This window comes from Apostichopus japonicus, chromosome 23 (genome assembly GCF_037975245.1).
Source record: "Apostichopus japonicus isolate 1M-3 chromosome 23, ASM3797524v1, whole genome shotgun sequence".
NCBI classification, from domain to species: Eukaryota; Metazoa; Echinodermata; class Holothuroidea; order Aspidochirotida; family Stichopodidae; genus Apostichopus; species Apostichopus japonicus.
This window is the reverse complement of record NC_092583.1, coordinates 15,426,619-15,447,256: the sequence shown is the minus strand read 5'-3', so window position 1 is coordinate 15,447,256 and position 20,638 is coordinate 15,426,619. Positions and strand designations below refer to the sequence as shown.

Sequence of the window (20,638 nt, the reverse complement as noted above, 5' to 3'; positions counted from 1 at the left end):
ACCATTCACAAACGTTCTTGTGACATCTCAAGACAGAGTTTTCAATGTCTGTTGGGTGGTATCTCATCCCTCTCATCATAATGGTTTCATCCAACGAGCCAACAACAAACAGAGCATCGTGACGATCTAATAAGCAGAGCAAAAATTATTTGAAATATGATATATACCAGGAACACTGCATTTGTGCATCTGTCATTGAAGCCTGTTGTCACTGGGCTGGTACAAACCAACTTCAATTGTGTGAGATGAAATAGACAATTTCAGCTAATGAGAAACATTGAAATGTGATTATTGGGCATGAAATAAAACTTTCAGATCAACAAACAACAATGCCCTGGACATCCATTGGTGTACAACAAGAGTCAGTCAAATGATATTTATCCTAAGAAATGGATCAGAAGGGGAAATAATTCTGATACCTCCATCGGCTTGTGTCAAATCTGTCCTCTTGATGAATCCCAGATAGCCAGTCCTGGCGTACATGGTGTCGACATCTCCCGTGGTGAGTCTAGCCGTGAAATGGTCGTTTTGCATAGGATCGTCTCCATAAATGGTAAAATAACCACAGGAGTTATGGGGGCTGTGTACCCATATCTGATGAGAGAAGAAATAATGGTACAAAAAATTATTTGTACTGTTAAGGGTGTCGACATGCAAATTAAAGCGCTGACCCATGGTATGTTGCCACAGGGAGTGCAGCATTCTGCAGCCTGACTGCATAGGATGTGATCTATTGGTACTGTGCAGTTTCATAGCAAATGCACTGTAGTTTCAGATAACAGGCACTGCTCGTATGCCAAGACAATATCTTGATTTGATATTGATGCAGCCTCGCTGCAGGGTAGTTTGCAGCTGCTGCAGCTTTACCTCCTCTTCACACAGTTTCAAAGGTCATGGACACCGAGAAGCTGAAGTATTGTACGGTCATCCTATGGTACACTTTAGGGTCTAATAAATGGTTCTTTGGATAGGCTGAATGAACCTAATAGAAAACAGGGGCAATCTTGACAGATTGACATGTCAAATTATTTATTCCACCAAATAAGCACCTTTCATACAGTAACTGTTGCATCATCCAACAGTGATTAAGTTTGTTGGTTAATATGGCTAAAGGGTTAACAGGTCTTGAAATATTTCTAAACCATGCCGTGAAAGTGTCCATTAGCTATAGGTTGCATCCAAAAACCTGCCGTTTGTACTGAACGGCAGGTTTTTCCAGTTGTAGCTGAGTGATCAGTCCCATCTTTTCGCACCTTAGTTGAGCTGCTTATTCGTCTATGATGCAACTCATCACACAGCTAGTAGCCAAGTCACTATCAGATAAAGTCAGACATGACAAGGTTTGAACAAATTAACTTTCCCAAACTCACCAGGTTGTTTGCAGGAGAGATAAAGTTTCAGTAAGTTGTGGTCAAGAGAGCTGAAAAATGCAACCTATGGTTAATGGACTAATTCTTGTCATGACAGTGAAACCCTGTTCATGTTCAGTGAGTTGTTTGTAAACCAGTTGAATAAAATGGAGCCATATGAGAGTAACAACTGTGTTGTTGGTGTGTTATTACAACCTGTCTTTAACCATAGCCAAGACATCACTTAAGAAGCTAAACTTCTCTGGTTCCTATTATTGTAGCCCCACCTCCCCCCCCCCCTCAACAATCCTTATTGGGATTTACAGAGAAGTTTAAATCAAGATAAATAAACACTTGATTTTATGATTCAACTGAAAAGAAATTTACCTCTCCAAGGTGAGAGTCTGCACACTGTCCTCTTGTATCTGGATGGGCAATAACTACTTTCACACCAGGAAGGATCTGATATAGTCAACGGAAAAAAAAATTAACCTTTCATGGTAGTTTCACGCTTATTACATTACACCCATATAAGACCCTACACTATCTCACAACTGTGATCACATTTGATTGTCTGCTGTGTCACTAGAGAAAACTTTCTGGCAAAAGTTTTCATTTTGTGTTTATTTTTCACTTTTGTTTTTGTCGTACTTGAAAAGTGCAGTCAATGTCCTATGAACTCACATATTCATAGTGAAAGTGACAGTTAATTTCAAAATCAGTTTTATTTTCAAAATCTGGATCGAAAGCGATAGCAACGTTTATCCATGTGATGATACTAAGAACAGAGTCCCTACAAGCCTCCTACCTATTTTCTTTTGATATATTTACTCAGATAGGATTATTTCAGAATACAGCATTTTTTTTCTACTTATCACCCGTACTTCTTTCTTCAATTTTTTGTTTTATTTGATCACTAAATAAATCATGTTTGAGAATATCACTGTTACACTTCTTTATGCGTCGTAAACTGGTAAAGGTTAGGCCGGCTTACCTTTCCTGATTCCATCATGCAGAGAGATTGAGGACTGCCTTTCTCTACGATTGTGACACGATCGTTCCTCAGCGCCCTCATGTCGACGTACACGATAGTGGGATCTGGACTGGACGCGCCCTGTTAAAATGAGATGATACGCTTAGCTTACTGAACCGATTAATAGCTAGAGGTAATGAAAAGTAAGCCAAAAGGAAACCGGGATATATTTACAATACTATGTCAATGCATGTTGCAAGTCAAATTCCATGGATAGAGCGTACATTCATTTTATTGGATAGAGCATAGAGTCAAATGGACAGACACTACCAAAACCATCATGTCACAATATTTGGAGTGCCATAACCTGGCTGTGATCGAATCTAATATTGTATTTAACACGTTTGCAGCAGGGTGCAAAGGCAGAACATTCTACAAGACACAGTTAAAAGTCTGGGAAAAGAAAATTTAAATACTTAGGAAGCAGTTTAGGAGACTTGCCGAAAGTAAACCTATTTTGAACGGTCAAGCAACTAAAAGAAACGAGAGAAATAAATAGGCCCAAAGAAAGTACATACAAAGTAACAAAGCTAATTTCCTTGCCCCTCCCTCCCCTCCTAAATATTTTGTGTTTCAATAAATGGGATTCGACAAAGGATTCGACCATTTTTTGTGCAGAACAAATACGAAAGAGGAAAGAACTTAGAAAGCTTGAATTGAATGATGAGAGGGTACATACCTGGAGGGCAATGGCAACGTTAATTCTACAACCAAAGGCCGTAGAGACCGCCCTCGGTGATAAACCTAGAGTGAGGAAGAGCTTGGAAAATGAATTGGTAAGATTGGTTCTGGGTCTCTCCTCAGCGACAGCGACACAATACCTCACAGCTGATAGGTTGATACCCTTCGTCTAGGAGAGTAAAAGACGAGAGATATGTTAGTATACTTCATTGTCATCCCGTGGAGGCATTGAGTGACCGGATGCAAAATTAAATTATCCATTTATTATTATTATTGCAGAACCAATTACAGGTAATACATTTTGGGCCTGGAAGACCATAATTCACACCAATTGTAAAATGTTGCAACTATGAAAATATCGACTTCTTTTTATTTCTTCTTCTTTTTGACGACTTTATTACTTCATATTTTTTAAATATACTTCACTGATGATGATAAATCGTATCCAGTTAGAGGAATGCTGACACCAAACTAGCTAAAATTTGTTAAAATGCTTGAGCATTTGACAACCAGCTTTGGATTACTAAATTCCTTCCGTACTACTCATAGCTCTGAGATAATCTTTTTGTTCCCAAACGTTCCTGTTGTAGTCACCAAAGTAGCAAGTTACGTGCAGTCTTCAAGTTAATTTCATTACCATCAAAAATCAATTTCTTTTCCTACCACTTAACAATGTCTTTTAATCAAACTATTCCTTCATTCTTTTCCTGTGAAACAATCAGTTAACTTCTCACCTTTAAGCTCACTACTGACTGGCCTAATCCTTTGGTACAAATCTCCATCACAGAGTAAGAGCAGAATGTGTCACGGACTGTCAAGAGAAGTGAGGGACAGAGAATAAAAAGAATGTCACTTCTGCAGCCTCCATCACGCAGACAATTGCCATGGTAACATTTAATCACATGTACACCACCCAATACAAAGCCACTTCAAAAAATACTGACAAAATTTTGTCAAAAAGAAAACTTAATTAAGCTTAAATGAGCTGTATTGTAAAGGGATTAATGATATGGATCCCCTTGATAAAATCTTCAGATGCCATGAATAACACTGCTTTAACATAACCTGTGGCTACACTTTTGTTGTTATGATGCACGAATATTTGCAACTGTTTGAAAACTCCAATCAGAGCGACTAGTAACATATTTACCATATGATAAACAGGATATTGCAAATGCCTGTCGCACTCTCCCCAACCCCACCCCCACCTTTGGATAGACTAACTCTTTGTGACAACTTTAGATATTTTTTGATGTCCTTTGCACTTCTATACCATCCCTCCTGATGAGCACAATTAAAAGCTTGTTAATGATTACAAAAGTCAATAATCTATAGGTTTCTATTCCTGAAACTGTCAGTCAAGTTAAATGGAACACAGCATTAATGGTGAAAGAGGAAATATTTTCAGAAAGCTCGTTTGAATCTTCTCAATACTCTGATAGCAAGCTTGTGTAAATACGGGTAAAAACTTGGGCAGTTTCACATCAAAATAAATTAAATTAGCCTGCCTACTCTTTAGCAATTTGTTTTATGCTGAATATATGTTATGCACTCCTATATACTTTTAAACGTGCCTCTTCTCTTAACCTGCAGTTCCTTTTTCGGTTGAAAGAATGACAGGGGAATGTATGTTATATGATACTAAAAGTTGTCAAGTTTAGCGACACGGTACAGTGGCCGAGTGGTTAAGGCGTTAGACTTAAGATCTAATGGATGAATTTCCGCGTGGGTTCGAACCCCACCTGTGCCATAACTCAAATTTTGGATCCATATCCTTCTTCAGAAAACTTTTATGAGAGTTTCTTATTTACAAACAATGACATATTTTCTTCTCTCCCTGTTTATTTAACTCTCTACCATGCGGATACCAATGGCTGGTAGTTTCTTAGACAAAGGCATGAGATATTTCATCCTTTGTTGATATCCTCCATCAGTCTTTATCTTAGACATACAAACAATAGATTAAACAAAAGATGGTTCCACAACAGACATTGAAACAATAGATGAAACAATAGATGGTTCAACACCAGACATGGAAACAATATATGAAACAATAGATGAAACAATAGATGGTTCAACAACAAATATGGAAACAATAGATGAAACAATAGATGGTTCAACAACAGACATAGAAACAATAGATTAAACAATAGATGGTTCCACAACAGACATGGAAACAATAGATGTAACCATAGATTAAACAATAGATGGTTCAACAACAGACATGGAAACAATAGATGAACAATAGATGGTTTACTCACCTTTGTACTGACTGAGGGCAGACAACCACAAGGCAGGATTAGATTCAATCTCCAATGGAGGTATAACGATAGACTGATGACCAGAATAGACACTGAAGCAAATTGAGGAAGAAATATTTAATCCACCACTTACACCAAATTGTTATGAATATTCATAGCTTAATATCCTGTAAAGGTATAACAATACGACTGATGGCCAGAGTAGACACTACAGCAAAATAAGGAAAAGTTTTCAAATAAATCAAATACATTAAATAATTTGGTAACAGAGTCTTACATAACCATCACATCGTAATAGAGCAATACAAATTTGGAATGATCTATCAAAAAAGTTGAAGTCTATACCTTCAAAACCCACATTCACCAGACATTTGAAAAAGGAATTTATTAACTCGTACTAGTATTATATAATCTATTCATATATCCATCTCAGCATCATTAGGATATTATTACTGTATATTTAATCCTTACGTATATACTGTATTATTTATATTTGTAAAATTTTTTTCCTTCCCTTCCAGGGAGTCTACAACTTAGTCTCCTGAAGACTTTATAGGAGACTTCCTTTCCCATTGTACACAATTGGCGATAAGAGAAAAAATGAATTAATAAATGAATAAATCAAATAAACCATCATGGATATTCATGATTGTTAACTCTTGTGGAGGTATCACAATGGATTGAAGGTCAGAGAAGACACTCTGCAGAAGTTATAAGGACTTTCACCCAAGGTCAGGTGATTTAATCCATTCCAAGAGCAACTAGTGCTGCAATATTTGGATGATGATGATAATGATGATGATGATGGTTGTGCTTAATACCCTAATAATGCCTAACAGCCATGACACAATATAGTGGCGTATAAAATGGTCGACGCAACCACTGTTTCTTGACTATTCATACTTTTAATGAACAAAAGGATAGAGAAGCTCTGGCAAGTCAAACATTTCTAAATTTTCTTCCCTTTTTTTGGAAATTATCCAAGATATTTACCTGCTCAGGACCCAAAGAACGAATCCAAGGCCACAGTAGGGATCTAAACAGAGGCAGACTACTCGAGATGGGTAAAGTTCACAGGAGAGTTTCAAGGATCTACAAGCAGCACTTGATGCAGAGTGGGACATCTGTAAAATGAATAATATATATAATAAACATATGTTAACATTTGCATAAGAAAAACAAAGAAACTAATACAAACATTACCTTCTAAATAGTTGCAATCATGATCTTATTTTTACCTTTGATTTACAATTTTGCTTATAAACAGAAATGAGTAATATTATTATTTCTTGATCAATCAAATTTAAACAATCAAGAGCAGCTTACTTCCTATTTCTGTGTGAAAAAGCTGAGCTCTGAGGGTGTTTGACAACAAGCCGTGGGTAATATCACAAGGGTGGGGGGGGGGGGGAAGGGGAAAGGGATTAGTAACTGCTTGTGGTGAAGAGAAGAAATTCTGAAATTTGTCATTGGTTAGAGATTTTGAGCACCAAAAAAATGGAAGGTGGGGGGGGGGCTGACTTTTGAAACTGCATCTATTATTGTTGGCAATTATATCCTTGGATGAGATTACTTTCTAACCAAGTGATAAGTGATACAAAGGGTGAGGGGCGAGGGATATCTAGCAGTGTAAGGTGATATTAACAAGGAAGGGGAAGGATGAGGAGAGGAGGAGGGATGGGCTGACCTTGACTCCTGCTAACATGCCAGTGGTTGAGACACTGAAGTCCAGATAACAGAGCATCTCTGGTGTTGGGGCTCTGTAGATGTTGGTCAGTTTCTTCTTTGGGAGGTCATCAGTGTCCAGGAGAGGCGGCCATGTCTTCACATCAACTGTCCCTGTTGCTTCCTATAAGTCAACAGTTATAATAAATCATATCATAATATAATCATAATGATGTACCCAGATCATTCTTGCTACCCTAAGATTGAGGCAGTGAAGATGCAAGAAACTGGGTTTGAAAGCAAAAATATCAGTAAAGATGGTGAGAGAAGGAAGGAGAAATGGGGGATTTTTTATTTGTAGTTTCATTAATGATGATTCCTCTGTTTATGTAGAAACTGTGTTGTCTGCGTATCATGTCCAAAACCTGCTAGGAAATGGATACATACATTTAAATAATAAAGAACAATAACCTATTATTTCAGAGCTACCCCTACCTCGACTGAATCATATAAACTATTTTTAGATTTAAAAGATAAAAATGAAGGGGTTAAATCAGCAAGAGATTGCAAACTATTCCTGTTAACAACAGTTTATAAGGTGGGATTTGACCACAAGATGGAAAGAAGCTAAGGCAATTACTGTGACTGACCTTTGACCTGAGAAGCTTGATGATTGCTGCAGTCGACAGGACAACCACGGACTTACTGACCTCAACAATCATTCTGACCGTCGGAAGAGTTGTCACAAGATTTTGAGGATGGGGTGGACGAACAGTGACTGGAACAGCACCTGTAGATGCCAGGAAAAGAAAGAAGAGAAAATATATCGTAGCAAAGCAAGCTGGTGCTTTATTCTCATGTCTTTAAAGTAAGCTCGTTAAGGTCATTAAGTGAGACAAAAGAGAGATTAGTAACCTGAGTATGAATAATGAGGTAGAGAGATGAAAGGATGTAGGAGAACACTCCATTCAATGTTAAACCTCTGCCTCAACCTCTCTCAACTTTATAAACAAGATGAAAACACTAGTCAGGTATACAGGGATGAGCCAGGTTTTACAAAAAAATCACAGAACTTTGCAAAATTGCGGTATAGGCTCCAGTTTGCGTATGCTACAGTGTGTTAGGATAATAGTTTTTGTCCCCGAGGTAGAAAAGAAATCACGGATATTCCGCGAATTCGCGGAAAAAGCTCATGCCTGTATATAACTACTTGATCAATTCAACTTATTGGACATCCAGAAGGGTATATAAGATATCAGCAATAAAAATCATACTTAACCCTATGAAGGGACCTATCAACAAAGGGTACTCCAGGATGTAATAACAGTAAGGTTACCCACCCACGAGGATACTCACCGACATAAAGGCATCCATAGAATGCAACGATAAGATCAGTACCAGGAGGAAAGATGAGGGCGACGTGATCTCCGGTGTTGATGTGACACTTCTCTTGGAGTAGAACCCCGACCCTCTCGGCACGCTTGTGTAGTTGAAGACAACTTAGAGACTGGCTAACCGATCCCTACGATCAAAACCAACGACTGAGATTTAAATCTAGCCGTTACGTATCATAAAAACTATGATGTGACATGCCATATGAAGAACTCTGATGTGACACCTCACTCAGAGAACATTTATGTGACATGTCACTCTGAGGACTCTTGACACATCACATAGAGAAGTCCGATCCGACGTGTCACATGAAGAACTCTGTGTGAGACACGTCAAATGGAGAACTCTGATGTGACACTCAGAGAACATTTATGTGACATGTCACTCCGAGGACTCTTGACACATCACATAGAGAGTCGGATCCGACATGTCACATGATGAACTCTGTGTGTGACAAGTCACATGAAAACTATGTGACATGTCGAATTAAGAATTCTTATAATGAAAATACATGAACAGTTGTATGCAGGAACCAATGTGTGATTATCACAGGTCAGTGATGTTCTTTAGTAAGTGTACGTAATCTATAGAGATAAGTTCAAGTAAATTCGTATAAGTGTTACTAACTTGATGCAAGAAGTATCGGACAGCTTACTGAATTGAAATTAAGAGGAACCCATTAAGGTGAAAGTAATTCAATGTGGAGAAGAGTTATTCAATCGATGGTGAGAAGTACAAGAAGGATATCAGAAGTATTAAACTGAGTACTCAATATCGATCAACGGGATTCAGTTCAGACCAGAAAGTAGTCAACAGAAGTAATGTGTACACAATTGAGATAGGATTTGCCAAAGTGAATGAAAATAAATCCAAAGGAAACCAGAGGAGATAGCAGTATTAGAAATCAGAATTAGACTAGAAAAGAGTAACAAAATACCAACGTGACCACAAAACTACAAAAAAGGGATTCTCCAAGTTTACCACAAATATTACTTAGGTTATTTTTCTTAAGTAATACCCTTTGTTTTTACTATCCAATTTAGAGAGACTAATTGCATGGATTAAAACTGAAATCCATACATTTGATCATTAAAGAAATGCATGCTATTTGAGAGAATTTAATGCAGAACTTTAATTGCAAGTCCGAATAGGTTTTTTTTTGCTGGGGGGAGGGGTTTTAGAGAAGTATAATAATAATCCATGTTACTTTGAGTGGTAATATCTCCCCCCATTTACTACACATTAGAACACTGTGAATCCCAAATTAGTTTTAGGTAATAGTCAGATGGGAGCTGAATATTATCTGTGAATGAACTCATCCTTTAACAGCACCACGAACATAAAAATAGAAAAGCACATTAAACCATGCAAAGAAAATAACAATAAAAATGACTTCCAAAATTATGTAAAGAAAAAAGAAAAGACACAAATCTAATAAATGAAAAAAAAAACATCAAAAGCATCAAGGGAAGGTAACAGTGTATAACAGTGGCTCAATATGACATAAAATGCTATGTTGGGTGTGCAGTAGCACCATGTAAATATGAGTGAAACTTCAAAGGTGTGCTAGGTGTAATACTAGCATATAACAGCAGCTATTGTATGTGCTAGGTGTAATAGTAGCACCAGCAAAAGATGATTGCCCTGCTAGGTGTTACAGTAGCACCACCTAAAGATGGTTATCCTTCTAGGTGTGCTAGGTGTAATAGTAGCACCAGCTAAAGATGGTTATCCTGCTAGGTATAATAGTAGCACCAGCTAAAGATGGTTGTCCTGCTAGGTGTAACAGTAGCACCATCTTAAGACAGGTATCCCGCTAAGTGTAACAGTAGCATCAGCTAAAGATGGTTGTCCTGCTAGGTAACAGTAGCACCATCTTAGGACAGTTATCCTGCTAGGTGTAACAGTAGAACCAGCTAAAGATGGTTATCCTGCTGGGTGTAACAGTAGCACCAGCTAAAGATGGTTATCCTGCTGGGTGTAACAATAGCACCAGCTAAAGATGGTGATCCTACAAATGCACTTTGTTTTTTAACAGCACCATATAAACATGAATCATACAGCTGGATGTGCTGTATACAACAGTAGCAAGAGTTAAACATGGATTACCTTGCTTAGAAAGCTGTGTGCAACAGTAACACCACAAAAGCATAATTTTATCCTGCTAGGTTTTACTCTCTGAACATTGACAATTCAACTGCTACATGTTACCAATCATTTGTGGGGTAAGGAATTCAGACACATGAAAACTGGAATATGAGATGGGTTTTACAGACTTCTAAGTGACTGGTCAGCAGCAATAGTGTTACACAGTGAAACCTTTGGTATCTTAATCACCGGTCAGTACTAATAGTGGTAAATCATAAACGTTGATTATTAAGCATCTTAGCCTGCACTGGTCAGCAGCGATTGTGGTACACGGTGCAATATTTGCTCATAGGCCTCTTAGAGGCTGGTTAAGAGTAATGTTGGTTCACCTGTAGAATATTTGCTACCTACATCCTCTGAGTGAAAAGTTTAGCAGTTTTATTGGCACTCAATTATCTGTTACCTAGGTCTCTAAGTGACAGATGGTTACAGGTACTGATGAATAAATTATCAGAAAAGGTCAGGTATCATACCTTGTTGTTGAGTTGTTGAAAGAGCACATGGTCTGGAGTACTGTTTGCTCTCCACCTAAGCACCTCTGATAGAAACTGGTACTGAAAATGAACATAACAAAAAGTGAGAAAACATGTGTTGTAGCAATTTTAAGAGATAAGGACGCAGAAACAGGGTGCTTTTTGGAGTGCAAAGCTATACAAAATACTTCCAATGCAGAAAGAGATCGTTAAACAAAGAGACATGGAATTCTATAATAAACAAGGAACAGTGAAATGCTATCCGGGTAAAATCTAACTTTATGGAGTGATCTGTATCCTAGCAACAACTTACTCTCTTTGCAGCATCACTATCTTCATCGGGTCTTCCGATATCTCTACCGGCTGCTCCGGCAATCCGCGACCCCGCGACCAAGTTGCCCATCATGATGGAAGCTGGCCCTACATCGAACTGTTTGGTACGGGGCTTTGGCAGGTTAGAGACACAGGTGTGGGGACACATGAGGACATTGGTGGGGTGAAGACTACCTTCCATGAATCTCTGTTTGGTATCTGATAGGTGGATGCCACCAAGAGGTGTCTGGAGAGAGAGAAAAAAAAACAGTGTTTAAGACAGAATCGTCAGGGTGCCTCACAAGTATGATAATGGTGGAATTTGAATATATAAACACAATCTTTGGGAACAAATTGAACTTTGTTGGTTGCAGGTATAATGGCAAGATGTTACACTTTATGTTAGGACACAATTTTCAACAATGCTCGAGTCAACCCAGCATTCATACCAAGCTTCTATTTAACTAGAGATATGCTTTAAAAAATAGGGAAAATAAATTTTTATAAAATAAAAAAAATCAAGAATAGGGTTACCATATGTCCACATTGACCAGGACTTTTTCTATCTTACAGAAACCTACAGGTTAATTGTATTTAACGTTCAGATTTTCAGGAAGTTCATATAGAGTTGTGGTAATATTATGACAGAAAGTTCTTGACAGTGATTCCGCCATCTAGCTACGAGGCATATTATGTTTTTTTTTTTTTTTTCACTTTAAACCTCGTACCATGGTCATGCAGGTATCCTTCAAAAGAAATTTTTACCCTACAAATGAGTAGAGCTTAGATTCCTTCTCCCAGACCGAGACAACTCGTCCAACTTTCTAAGGTTAAAATATGGTAACCATAAATATAAAAAGTTCTAATGACAATGACTTCTCAATCTATTACCAAAAGCTTGTGGCACCATACTTGTGGCACCCATGTTTGTGGCACCATGCACCATACCATACTTGTGGCACCATGCACCTTCCCATACTTGTGGCACCACCATACATAGAGTGCATCCTACTTCTTTACATGATATCCTGGAATTTACCTTTGGCAGAGAATTAGGATTGACAAGACAGAGACAGTACACTCCTAGCTGATGAATGCTGTCAATAGCTTGAAGGACACGACTCATCCACTGGAAACACTGGGTAGTTAAAAGAGAATCACATAAAAACAGTAAAAAATCATGTTTCGCAAGGCACATATCTGAGCAACACAAATCATAAAGTGGAACTGTGCTCAAACTTCTTTCACATGCAACAAAAAAAAAAGAGCAGCTTTGATTGCGACAAGAAATTAAGAAAACAAAAAATAAATCAATAAAATATACAGGGAAGCTCAAAGGAATAAAGTAAAAATTAGCCAGAAACGAAAGGAAAAAAATAACTTCACTGAAAATAATTACTCACCAGAGTAAGAGATAAAGAAGCGCATGTAAAATGAAAATAAACGTCAATTAAGTTGCATTGTCAACCAAAAAACAGCCAGATTGAAGACTTTTTTCCCTCCTAAAAATGTCCACATACAAATAAAAACTAAGCTTTATACAGCATTTAGACAGTAATGGTTTTTTCTTTTTTCATATTTTTTTTTTTTTTTTGGTGATTTAATATACTGTTTCAGCTTTCTTTTTGCAAAAGAATCTCAAATAATCCCACGATTGAATTCAAACTTTTTGATTTGTTGGAAATGCTCCAAAGAAGATGTAAACAAGATTGGTTATGCAAATTCAATATTCTTGCTTGGATTTGAACGGAATTAAAACGAATAATACAAAATAAGCAAAGCGATCAAAAGTGCACTCGATCTTACTGACATCAAACTACAAACTCTTGTTAACATCCACTTATACGTAAATTATTTTTTACCATAACCATATCGGTATTCCATTCAATATTTATCTCATCTAAGTCATTCGAGAAAGTGCTCAAATATTCAGTTAGTCAAGACAACGTTTTTTAAGTATACAATAAATGATTCTTACGTACTATTTACAAATGACTTGAATTTTATCTAAGTATTATTAGTATTACCCCCTTATTTATGTAGCGCATAATCCAAAAGTTCTATGCGCTTTACTTAACCTTGGTCATTGGTAACTTGTCACACCTACACACCAAAATGTGCACAATTCAAACAATCTCTCCTGGGGCACCACAGTGCACCACAGCCACGTGTCCCCTGGGGGACTTCCCATAGGGTGCAGCCACAAACCGGCGCACGCAACTATATTTACAAGTCACCTCGCAAGTCCCCATTTATACACCTGGGTGAAGAGAGGCAATGGAGATAAAGTGCCTTGCCCAAGAACACAACGCAATGATCTGGCCAGGGCTCAAACCTGTCGTCCTTAGATCACAAGTCCACTGCCTTAACCACTTGACCACAATGCCCTCACCTCTTCCCATTCTTATTCAATTTTGCAGAGTTAGACAAAAAAACTAGCCTCAAATATTTGCAGTGACCAAGAAATCAACAGAGAGATTTGCTGTGACTATCTTCTTCAAAACATTACGAACTTGAAAATTAAATTATGAGTCACCACTCCGTGAAATTCCACTTACACTTAAATCATAAGAATGCTTTGCTATAATTTTGAACAATTCACAGATTAAGCTAATCGCCCATCGCTAAACAATACCCAGTTTTATCTGGACTGATAATAAATGTAAAAAGTATTTAATCAGCTTCACTCCACACGACAGCGTGTTCCTTTTGAAAATCTGTGGCAAACAATTTTTCCGATTGGGTGATGAAATGTTTGCTCAGGTTTAACAAACACAGATCCAGTAACGGTGCCCTCCAGAGCCATACATTTATATTCTGCAGTTGGATTACGTCAATATGAAAACCCTTATGAACCTATCCATTGAACTGATATTAAAATCAATTCCACCACGAGTGCCAATAATCATTAAGTGAAAATGATACGAGTATTAAAGGAGGTTAATTAAAGGAGGTTAATTAAAGGAGAATTAAACTTGTGAATCAGTTAGGTCCATCCACTCATATGACATTGGCAACACACGTAACACACGCAACACCGAGTAATTCTATGCTACGTCTCTTTAACCAGCCCGATAATATTCATCGCAAAGGCAACGACATAAATAACACCAAATGAGTGATTGTCAGAAACTATCGAGATTACACTCAACAATGGCAACATCGTCACAACACAAAACTGAGTAGATGTCTCTTTAATTAGCAAGATCATACTCAACACATAAGCAACACCATAACATCACCATATAAGTGAACGACAGTGTGATCTCTTAAATAAGCAAAAATAACAATCAATGCATAGACAACACCACCACACCACCAATTGAGTATTTGTCTGCAATGTCTCTTTAACTAGCAAGATAATACTCGACACATTGGCAACACCATAGCACCTCCAAAAGAGTCAATGGCACTTGGGTCTCTTAAACTGGAATGATTACTCAACACACAGGTTTACTTTTTTCCTTTAACAACACACACTTTGCACCACCAACTAGTCACATACCCAACACCATATCATTGTTTGGTGTCATCTTCTATAAATGACATAGACATAGTGAAACATTTCACTGTTGGTCAAAGTTGCTTTACTTGGACAATGGTAAACTGAAAGCCCACAATACAGAATAACACAGGACTTCAGCACATACACAACACCAAATCAGCGTTTGGTGTCATCTTCTATAAATGACATAGACAAACATTTCAGTGTTGGTCATAAGTTGCTTTCCTTGGACAATGGTAAACTGAGAGCCCAGAGATGCAGGGAAAAAAAGGTTACCTCAATCTCGCTGTTGCTAACTGCACCGACAATAATCAAAAGAATGTTTTGCTTTTTGTAAAAGCAAATATGTTACCTCCTCTTCTGATGCTTCTGGTCTTTGTTCTGCGATGACGACCACTCTCTCATCTCGTAATACTTTGATAGAGAACACCGCTATCCTGTAAAAATACACATCAATCATCATATTTCTTTCTGAAGATGAAATTATATTCATAGTAGGAAAGGATATTATTACAGGTTTTATTAAAACAATTTGATATCTTTAAAGGTTTGCTTGCTTCTAACAATACAACAAAAAATGGAGATCTTAAGACAATTCAATTGTTTCAACCATTTTGCGATCTTCATGTTTTTGTTTAGATCAGTTCCATTATGAATCCTTTTTATATTTTTTTATCACTTAATGTTAAATAAAAAAAAGTCACTCCTCTTTTGCTATTTAAGAGTAATTTTTAAGTAAATGATTTATTAAAACCTTATTGTGGATGTGTTAGCAATGGTGTTATCCGTGGCGTTATCGATGCTAAAACGAAATGGCTTACCTTCCCCTGTAGATGAATTTCATAGGTTCTACAGCCAGAACTGTGGCTATAATGTCATCAGTGTTGTGTCTCCTATCTGAAACTTGCATAAGGCCGTTAGTGTTTCCACAAACAAATACAAGGCCACCCTAAAGAGAAAAATCAAAATAAAATGCATTTAACAAAATCAAACAGAGAAGTAAGAAAACCATGCATACTATTTTTATCAGTTATCTTAGCAAACCCCTACCCGCACCCCTCCCTTCACCCCATTATACGCACATGCACTTGCAAACACACACTAGGGTATTTTCCTATTTTTTTAAAAAAAATCTTTAATAACCAAATAGTTTGTTGCAATAGACATCCATCAGATTTCCACACAGACTTAAGCAATATATTTGTTCTGACCATCAGCATCACATTGTCGTCCATAAGTGAAAATTAATTGATCTTTCTCCCATCCTTTCTTGTTGTTGTTTGCTTTTCTTTTATTTGCAGAAATATTTTACTTCACACCAATGATGTCAATCATTATCCATTCAGTTCTAACAAAGCATGATTGCAACAAGATGGTTGGTCTATTTTAGTTGTCATGTCTGACTCGGGGGGGGGGGTGGGGAGGGGAGTCAGCAGGTTACTGCCCCCGGGCATGAGATCAATTAGAGGGCCAGGGAAATATGGGATAAAGTATAATATCTCCTCATTTTCATAGTATACTGGAGGATAAAGAAGACTCCAAAGAGAGAAAATAAATGCTCCCAAGGCCTGACCAGACTCTCAATGCCACTGGTTGCTGGTTGCTATATCAACTTACAGGACCAAGGAAGCCTAGAAGACCGGTCTTGATGAATGGTTGGTCGCTGACAGGCTCGTCGTCATCCTTCAGAGGGTTGATCTGTCGTGAAACAATAAGAATGATGTGGACGTGAAACAATAAGAATGATGTGAACACATCTTTATATTAAGAGGAATGGGTGTAGAATCCCATGAGGTGTCTGCTGATGCTACTAAAGCTGCTCTTCATAGTATCCCATCCTGCCCCTAACCCTCCCTGTGCCATCACGGACCACTCAAACTCTCGTACGTACCTCCTAGGGGTCAGAGGTCGAGGAAGATGGTGCAAGAGACTAGAACATATCTTCAAGCTAATGACTCATAATTACATTAAACATACTGTCAAATTGTTAAAGTGATAGCCAATTTTAACTGTACAACAAAATCAAATACAGTAACAATACAAGACATTACATATGATGTGTATTTAAGAACATTTAAGTCGTCAATTTCAACTTCACAGTTATGACTTACACTGAATATGGCGGATGTTTTCCCTTTCAAGCCCCAGTAAGATGAGCCAACAGCTTCTGATGACACACAGAGCTCCCCAATCTCATCGGTCTGACAAAGATAGGGCTTTCCTGTGATCTTCACCACAACCATTGCAGCTGATAAAATAACACATTTAGTAAGGTTAGTACAATAATGGAAGACACAGACTACATATTCTTTGAAAGACTCTGAAAATAAAATATAAAAGAGGTGAAAGGTATTAGTTACTTGAATTGGGGGGTGGGGGGGGAAGGGAATTAGATGATTTATATTAATAAACCCTTTTTATCACTTAGATCATAAACGATGTATATTCACACAGGCCCCAATTTTTTTATTTTCATGGGGATAGGTAGAGTATCTTACAGCAGCTTTTTGAGTTGACAATAATTATTACGCTATTTCATATTAAAACATGGTAATATTGTATGGGTTATCAGCTTCATTAGACAACCTTCACTTCAAATTATGAATTTTTAGTAATGAAATATTTTCACATTTGCTGCATTTCGCACCCGATTACTACTGATACGACAAGTGACCACCCAGCAGCAGAATGTTTAGAACTGAATCTAATTTGTTCATCACTTGCTCATTAACTTTCTCTAGGGGAAATTCCCTTGAAAGTGATTAGCTTAATAAAGTGATAAACTACAAAAAGGCGCTTAAATTTTGTAACGAAAATGTCATAATTCAGCTTTTGGTGTACTTTTTACGATATATCTTGCCTTAAAAATGGTAATCTGTTGGTCACATTTGGTTGACAAGTCATCCTTCTTTGACAACCAACAGTGCACTGCATATTTAAATCTCTAATGATTTCAGCTCTACAGAATGCAGCAGCCATACCAGTTTTTGTTTTGCTTGACTTCTTCTCATTGTAACAATTCCTTTTTTTTTCGCTGTAACTTACCACCGGGCATGACTACTCCAACATCCTGTAACGTCAAAGAGGTCAGTTTATCGTCCGTATCAACCCTGACCACTCCGTAGCTTAGACCGGCCATCGACAAGACTCCTCTCCCTGATGCAGTACTTCCCGTCTTCCCTGGCCTGGAAAAAGAGAGATAGAAACATGATAATCGCTGTTAATGTATTTATGTATTTTTAGATCCTCCTGCAAGCAGGAACTCGCCAAGAAGCCATCATTGGCTTATCAAAGCCGCAAGCTGACCAAAGTCAGTCTCTTAGATTCATATTTAACGTCCATGATTATGAATTGTCAATTGTCAACAACTATGTAACTGGATGACATACATTAAGCTTGGAGTGACTTGAACTGGGGACATTATGATTGGAAGCTAACACTGAGCTAAAACTCCTGTTGTATTCTGTAATCTGTTGTATTAAGCTCCTCTGTTGAATTAAACTAAAGTAAGAGAATTGATAGGCTACTTGAGTTGACAAAAGAAACAAAATAAAACAAACTAAATACAGAGAAAAGAAGAATCATCATAGCTTGCCATGCCTTTGGATTAACTCACTTCTTACTTGCCTTTGGATGCCTTTGGATTGACTCACTTCTTACTTCTTAATGTCCTCAGAGGAAGTTACATAGCATTTCTTTACACAACATTTCATTACACAGCTCAACGTATCTTTCTTTTTCCCCTCCAGTCAATTTTGCTCTGTTGGACCACCCAGTTGTCTAAGAACATTTCCTTCCCTTCCTTCCACGGTTATTTTGTGCATCTAATATACTCTATATATAATTCGTACATAATTATTCATTGTGGAAGTAAGTGTACATGAACTGGTTTATTTATGTATTATAGATAACAAGATGTTTGTGTTCAAAAATGTTTGTTACCTTCGTATTGAGACCGTGAGTGCCTCTGTGGCACAGGCACAAGGGCACATGACTTCAGATTTCAGTCCTTTGCCTTGGAAGGTGGTCAGAAAGGCATCGCAAGAGGAAAGTGACCCTAAAGTATGAAGAAAATCAAATCAATTATTTGACTCTCAAATTATCATAATATCTCTCTTGTCAAACAAATTCATTTTCTCACAAATTTTTACAACCTCATTACCCTCTCCTGGACATTCAAATTAATTTGATCCCAAATACAAAATATTTTGGGATAGTCATCTCAAAACAGATGCTTACAAGAGATCCTTGAGAATTCCTTTATTTTTTATTAAAACTTTTGTAGGCAATACCAACACCAATGTAGGCCTCTAACAATTTCATGTCATACATACCTAGTCTTACCATACTTTGCATATATGATTTCTGAGCTGGAAAGCTTACTTGTAAGCTATCAGCACAAAGTTGGAGAAGACAAATAAGTACCTACTAATTGAAAATAGACCTGCATTAGTGGCTATAGTAAATCAGAGATGAGGAAACAAAATGTTAATTACTTAAATTAAGTACTTAAATTAAGTACTTTAATTAATTAAAAAGAACTTACAAGGATTGGCGCCATCGGCTACAAGAAGCATCCTTAGGGTCTTGAAGTTTAGATCTTTGTGTTCCTTTTGAGCCATCAGACCCCAATGCATATCCCTAGATTTCACAATGGCAAGAGAAGCTGTAAGAGAGAAATAAAGAGAAACAACAATGTTAACACTGATAATACTGCTGAAACCCACCGAGTCTACCTACTACAAAGCACAAACACAACAACAGCAGCACTTAACAAAACAATATCGTTGAAACAGATTCATGTATAAAGCTTCTCCATGCATTCGTTACGTCGAGCTCGGCTACTGCAATAGTATTCTGTAAATACCAGGCTGTAAAATTGACAGGCAACAACGTTACTAGAACTCGGAAGTATGATCACATTACCCATTACCCCTACCATGATTGAACTCCACTGGCTCCCGATACGTGAACGAATCAACTACAAACTACTTCTGATGGTGTTCAAATGTATGCACAATGTAGGACCAAGCTACCTCACCAACTTGTTTCAGCTCCGACCATCATCCACACGCTCACTTCGCTCTAATTCATCACTGATGTTACTCATCCCTAGAGTAAAAACACAGACTTACGGCTTGAGAACGTTCACATCCAGTGCACCGTGCCTGTGGAACTCACTTCCAGAACATATAAAAATATGCAATACTGTGAACAGTTTCAAATCAGCACTCAAAACGTATCTCTTCACCAAAGCATATATGTTACAATTGCTATTATTTTGTTAAGCGCTACGAGAATTATTTCATAGTTTGTTTGGCGCTATATAAAAATTATGTATTATTATTAAACTTACCTTTGTATTTTGTGACCATCTGCATCCAAGAGGCAGGATTGACCTTCATCAAGGAATAAGGTACACAGATGACGTGCATCCCGTTGAATATACTCTGTAGAAGTGGAGCAGAGAGGACTCAATACACTGCATTTTCATTCAATTGTAGGCATTTAGTAATTACTTATTGTAACTTACACAATTATATGCTATAAACTACTACTGAAGAATTGATATGCAAAAACAGATTATCACTTTAGCAGCCCCTCACCCCCTCCCCTCCTCCAGTTATCAAACACTGCTATGAACTACTTCTTAACAATTTATTCACAATTTAAATCTTTACATGTATGTTACACCTATCATATCACATAACCTTCAAACCCCCCCCCCCCCTCCTCCAGTTATGAAACACTGCTATGAACTACTTCTTAACAATTTAATCAAATTTAAATCCTGGCATGTATATTACACCTATTGTATT

The 20,638-nt window shown here is 37.5% G+C and overlaps 1 protein-coding gene and 1 non-coding gene across 6 annotated transcripts in view; one reads left to right on the top strand and one right to left on the bottom strand.

Moving 5' to 3' along the window:
* LOC139964616 (disco-interacting protein 2 homolog C-like) overlaps positions 1-20,638 on the bottom strand; it is a 92,612-nt gene that overhangs the window by 4,337 nt on the left and 67,637 nt on the right. For 4 of the 5 annotated variants that reach the window (XM_071966364.1, XM_071966368.1, XM_071966367.1 and 1 more), the window contains 22 exons: positions 20,176-20,269; positions 19,366-19,485; positions 18,762-18,876; positions 17,865-18,004; positions 16,931-17,067; positions 16,437-16,517; positions 15,641-15,768; positions 15,172-15,256; positions 12,354-12,452; positions 11,316-11,561; positions 11,003-11,083; positions 8,346-8,511; positions 7,640-7,779; positions 7,012-7,173; positions 6,318-6,448; positions 5,325-5,416; positions 3,798-3,874; positions 3,062-3,232; positions 2,344-2,463; positions 1,737-1,811; positions 420-594; positions 3-126 (listed from right to left, as the gene is read on the bottom strand). In XM_071966364.1, the coding sequence (XP_071822465.1) occupies positions 3-126; positions 420-594; positions 1,737-1,811; positions 2,344-2,463; positions 3,062-3,232; positions 3,798-3,874; positions 5,325-5,416; positions 6,318-6,448; positions 7,012-7,173; positions 7,640-7,779; positions 8,346-8,511; positions 11,003-11,083; positions 11,316-11,561; positions 12,354-12,452; positions 15,172-15,256; positions 15,641-15,768; positions 16,437-16,517; positions 16,931-17,067; positions 17,865-18,004; positions 18,762-18,876; positions 19,366-19,485; positions 20,176-20,269 (2,759 nt within the window). The remainder of the gene's footprint in view (positions 1-2; positions 127-419; positions 595-1,736; positions 1,812-2,343; positions 2,464-3,061; positions 3,233-3,797; positions 3,875-5,324; positions 5,417-6,317; positions 6,449-7,011; positions 7,174-7,639; positions 7,780-8,345; positions 8,512-11,002; positions 11,084-11,315; positions 11,562-12,353; positions 12,453-15,171; positions 15,257-15,640; positions 15,769-16,436; positions 16,518-16,930; positions 17,068-17,864; positions 18,005-18,761; positions 18,877-19,365; positions 19,486-20,175; positions 20,270-20,638) is intronic. The other variant, XM_071966365.1, reaches the window with a different exon arrangement.
* Trnal-uaa (transfer RNA leucine (anticodon UAA)) lies at positions 4,731-4,813 on the top strand. The gene has a single exon. It is a non-coding gene; the product is annotated as a tRNA-Leu (tRNA).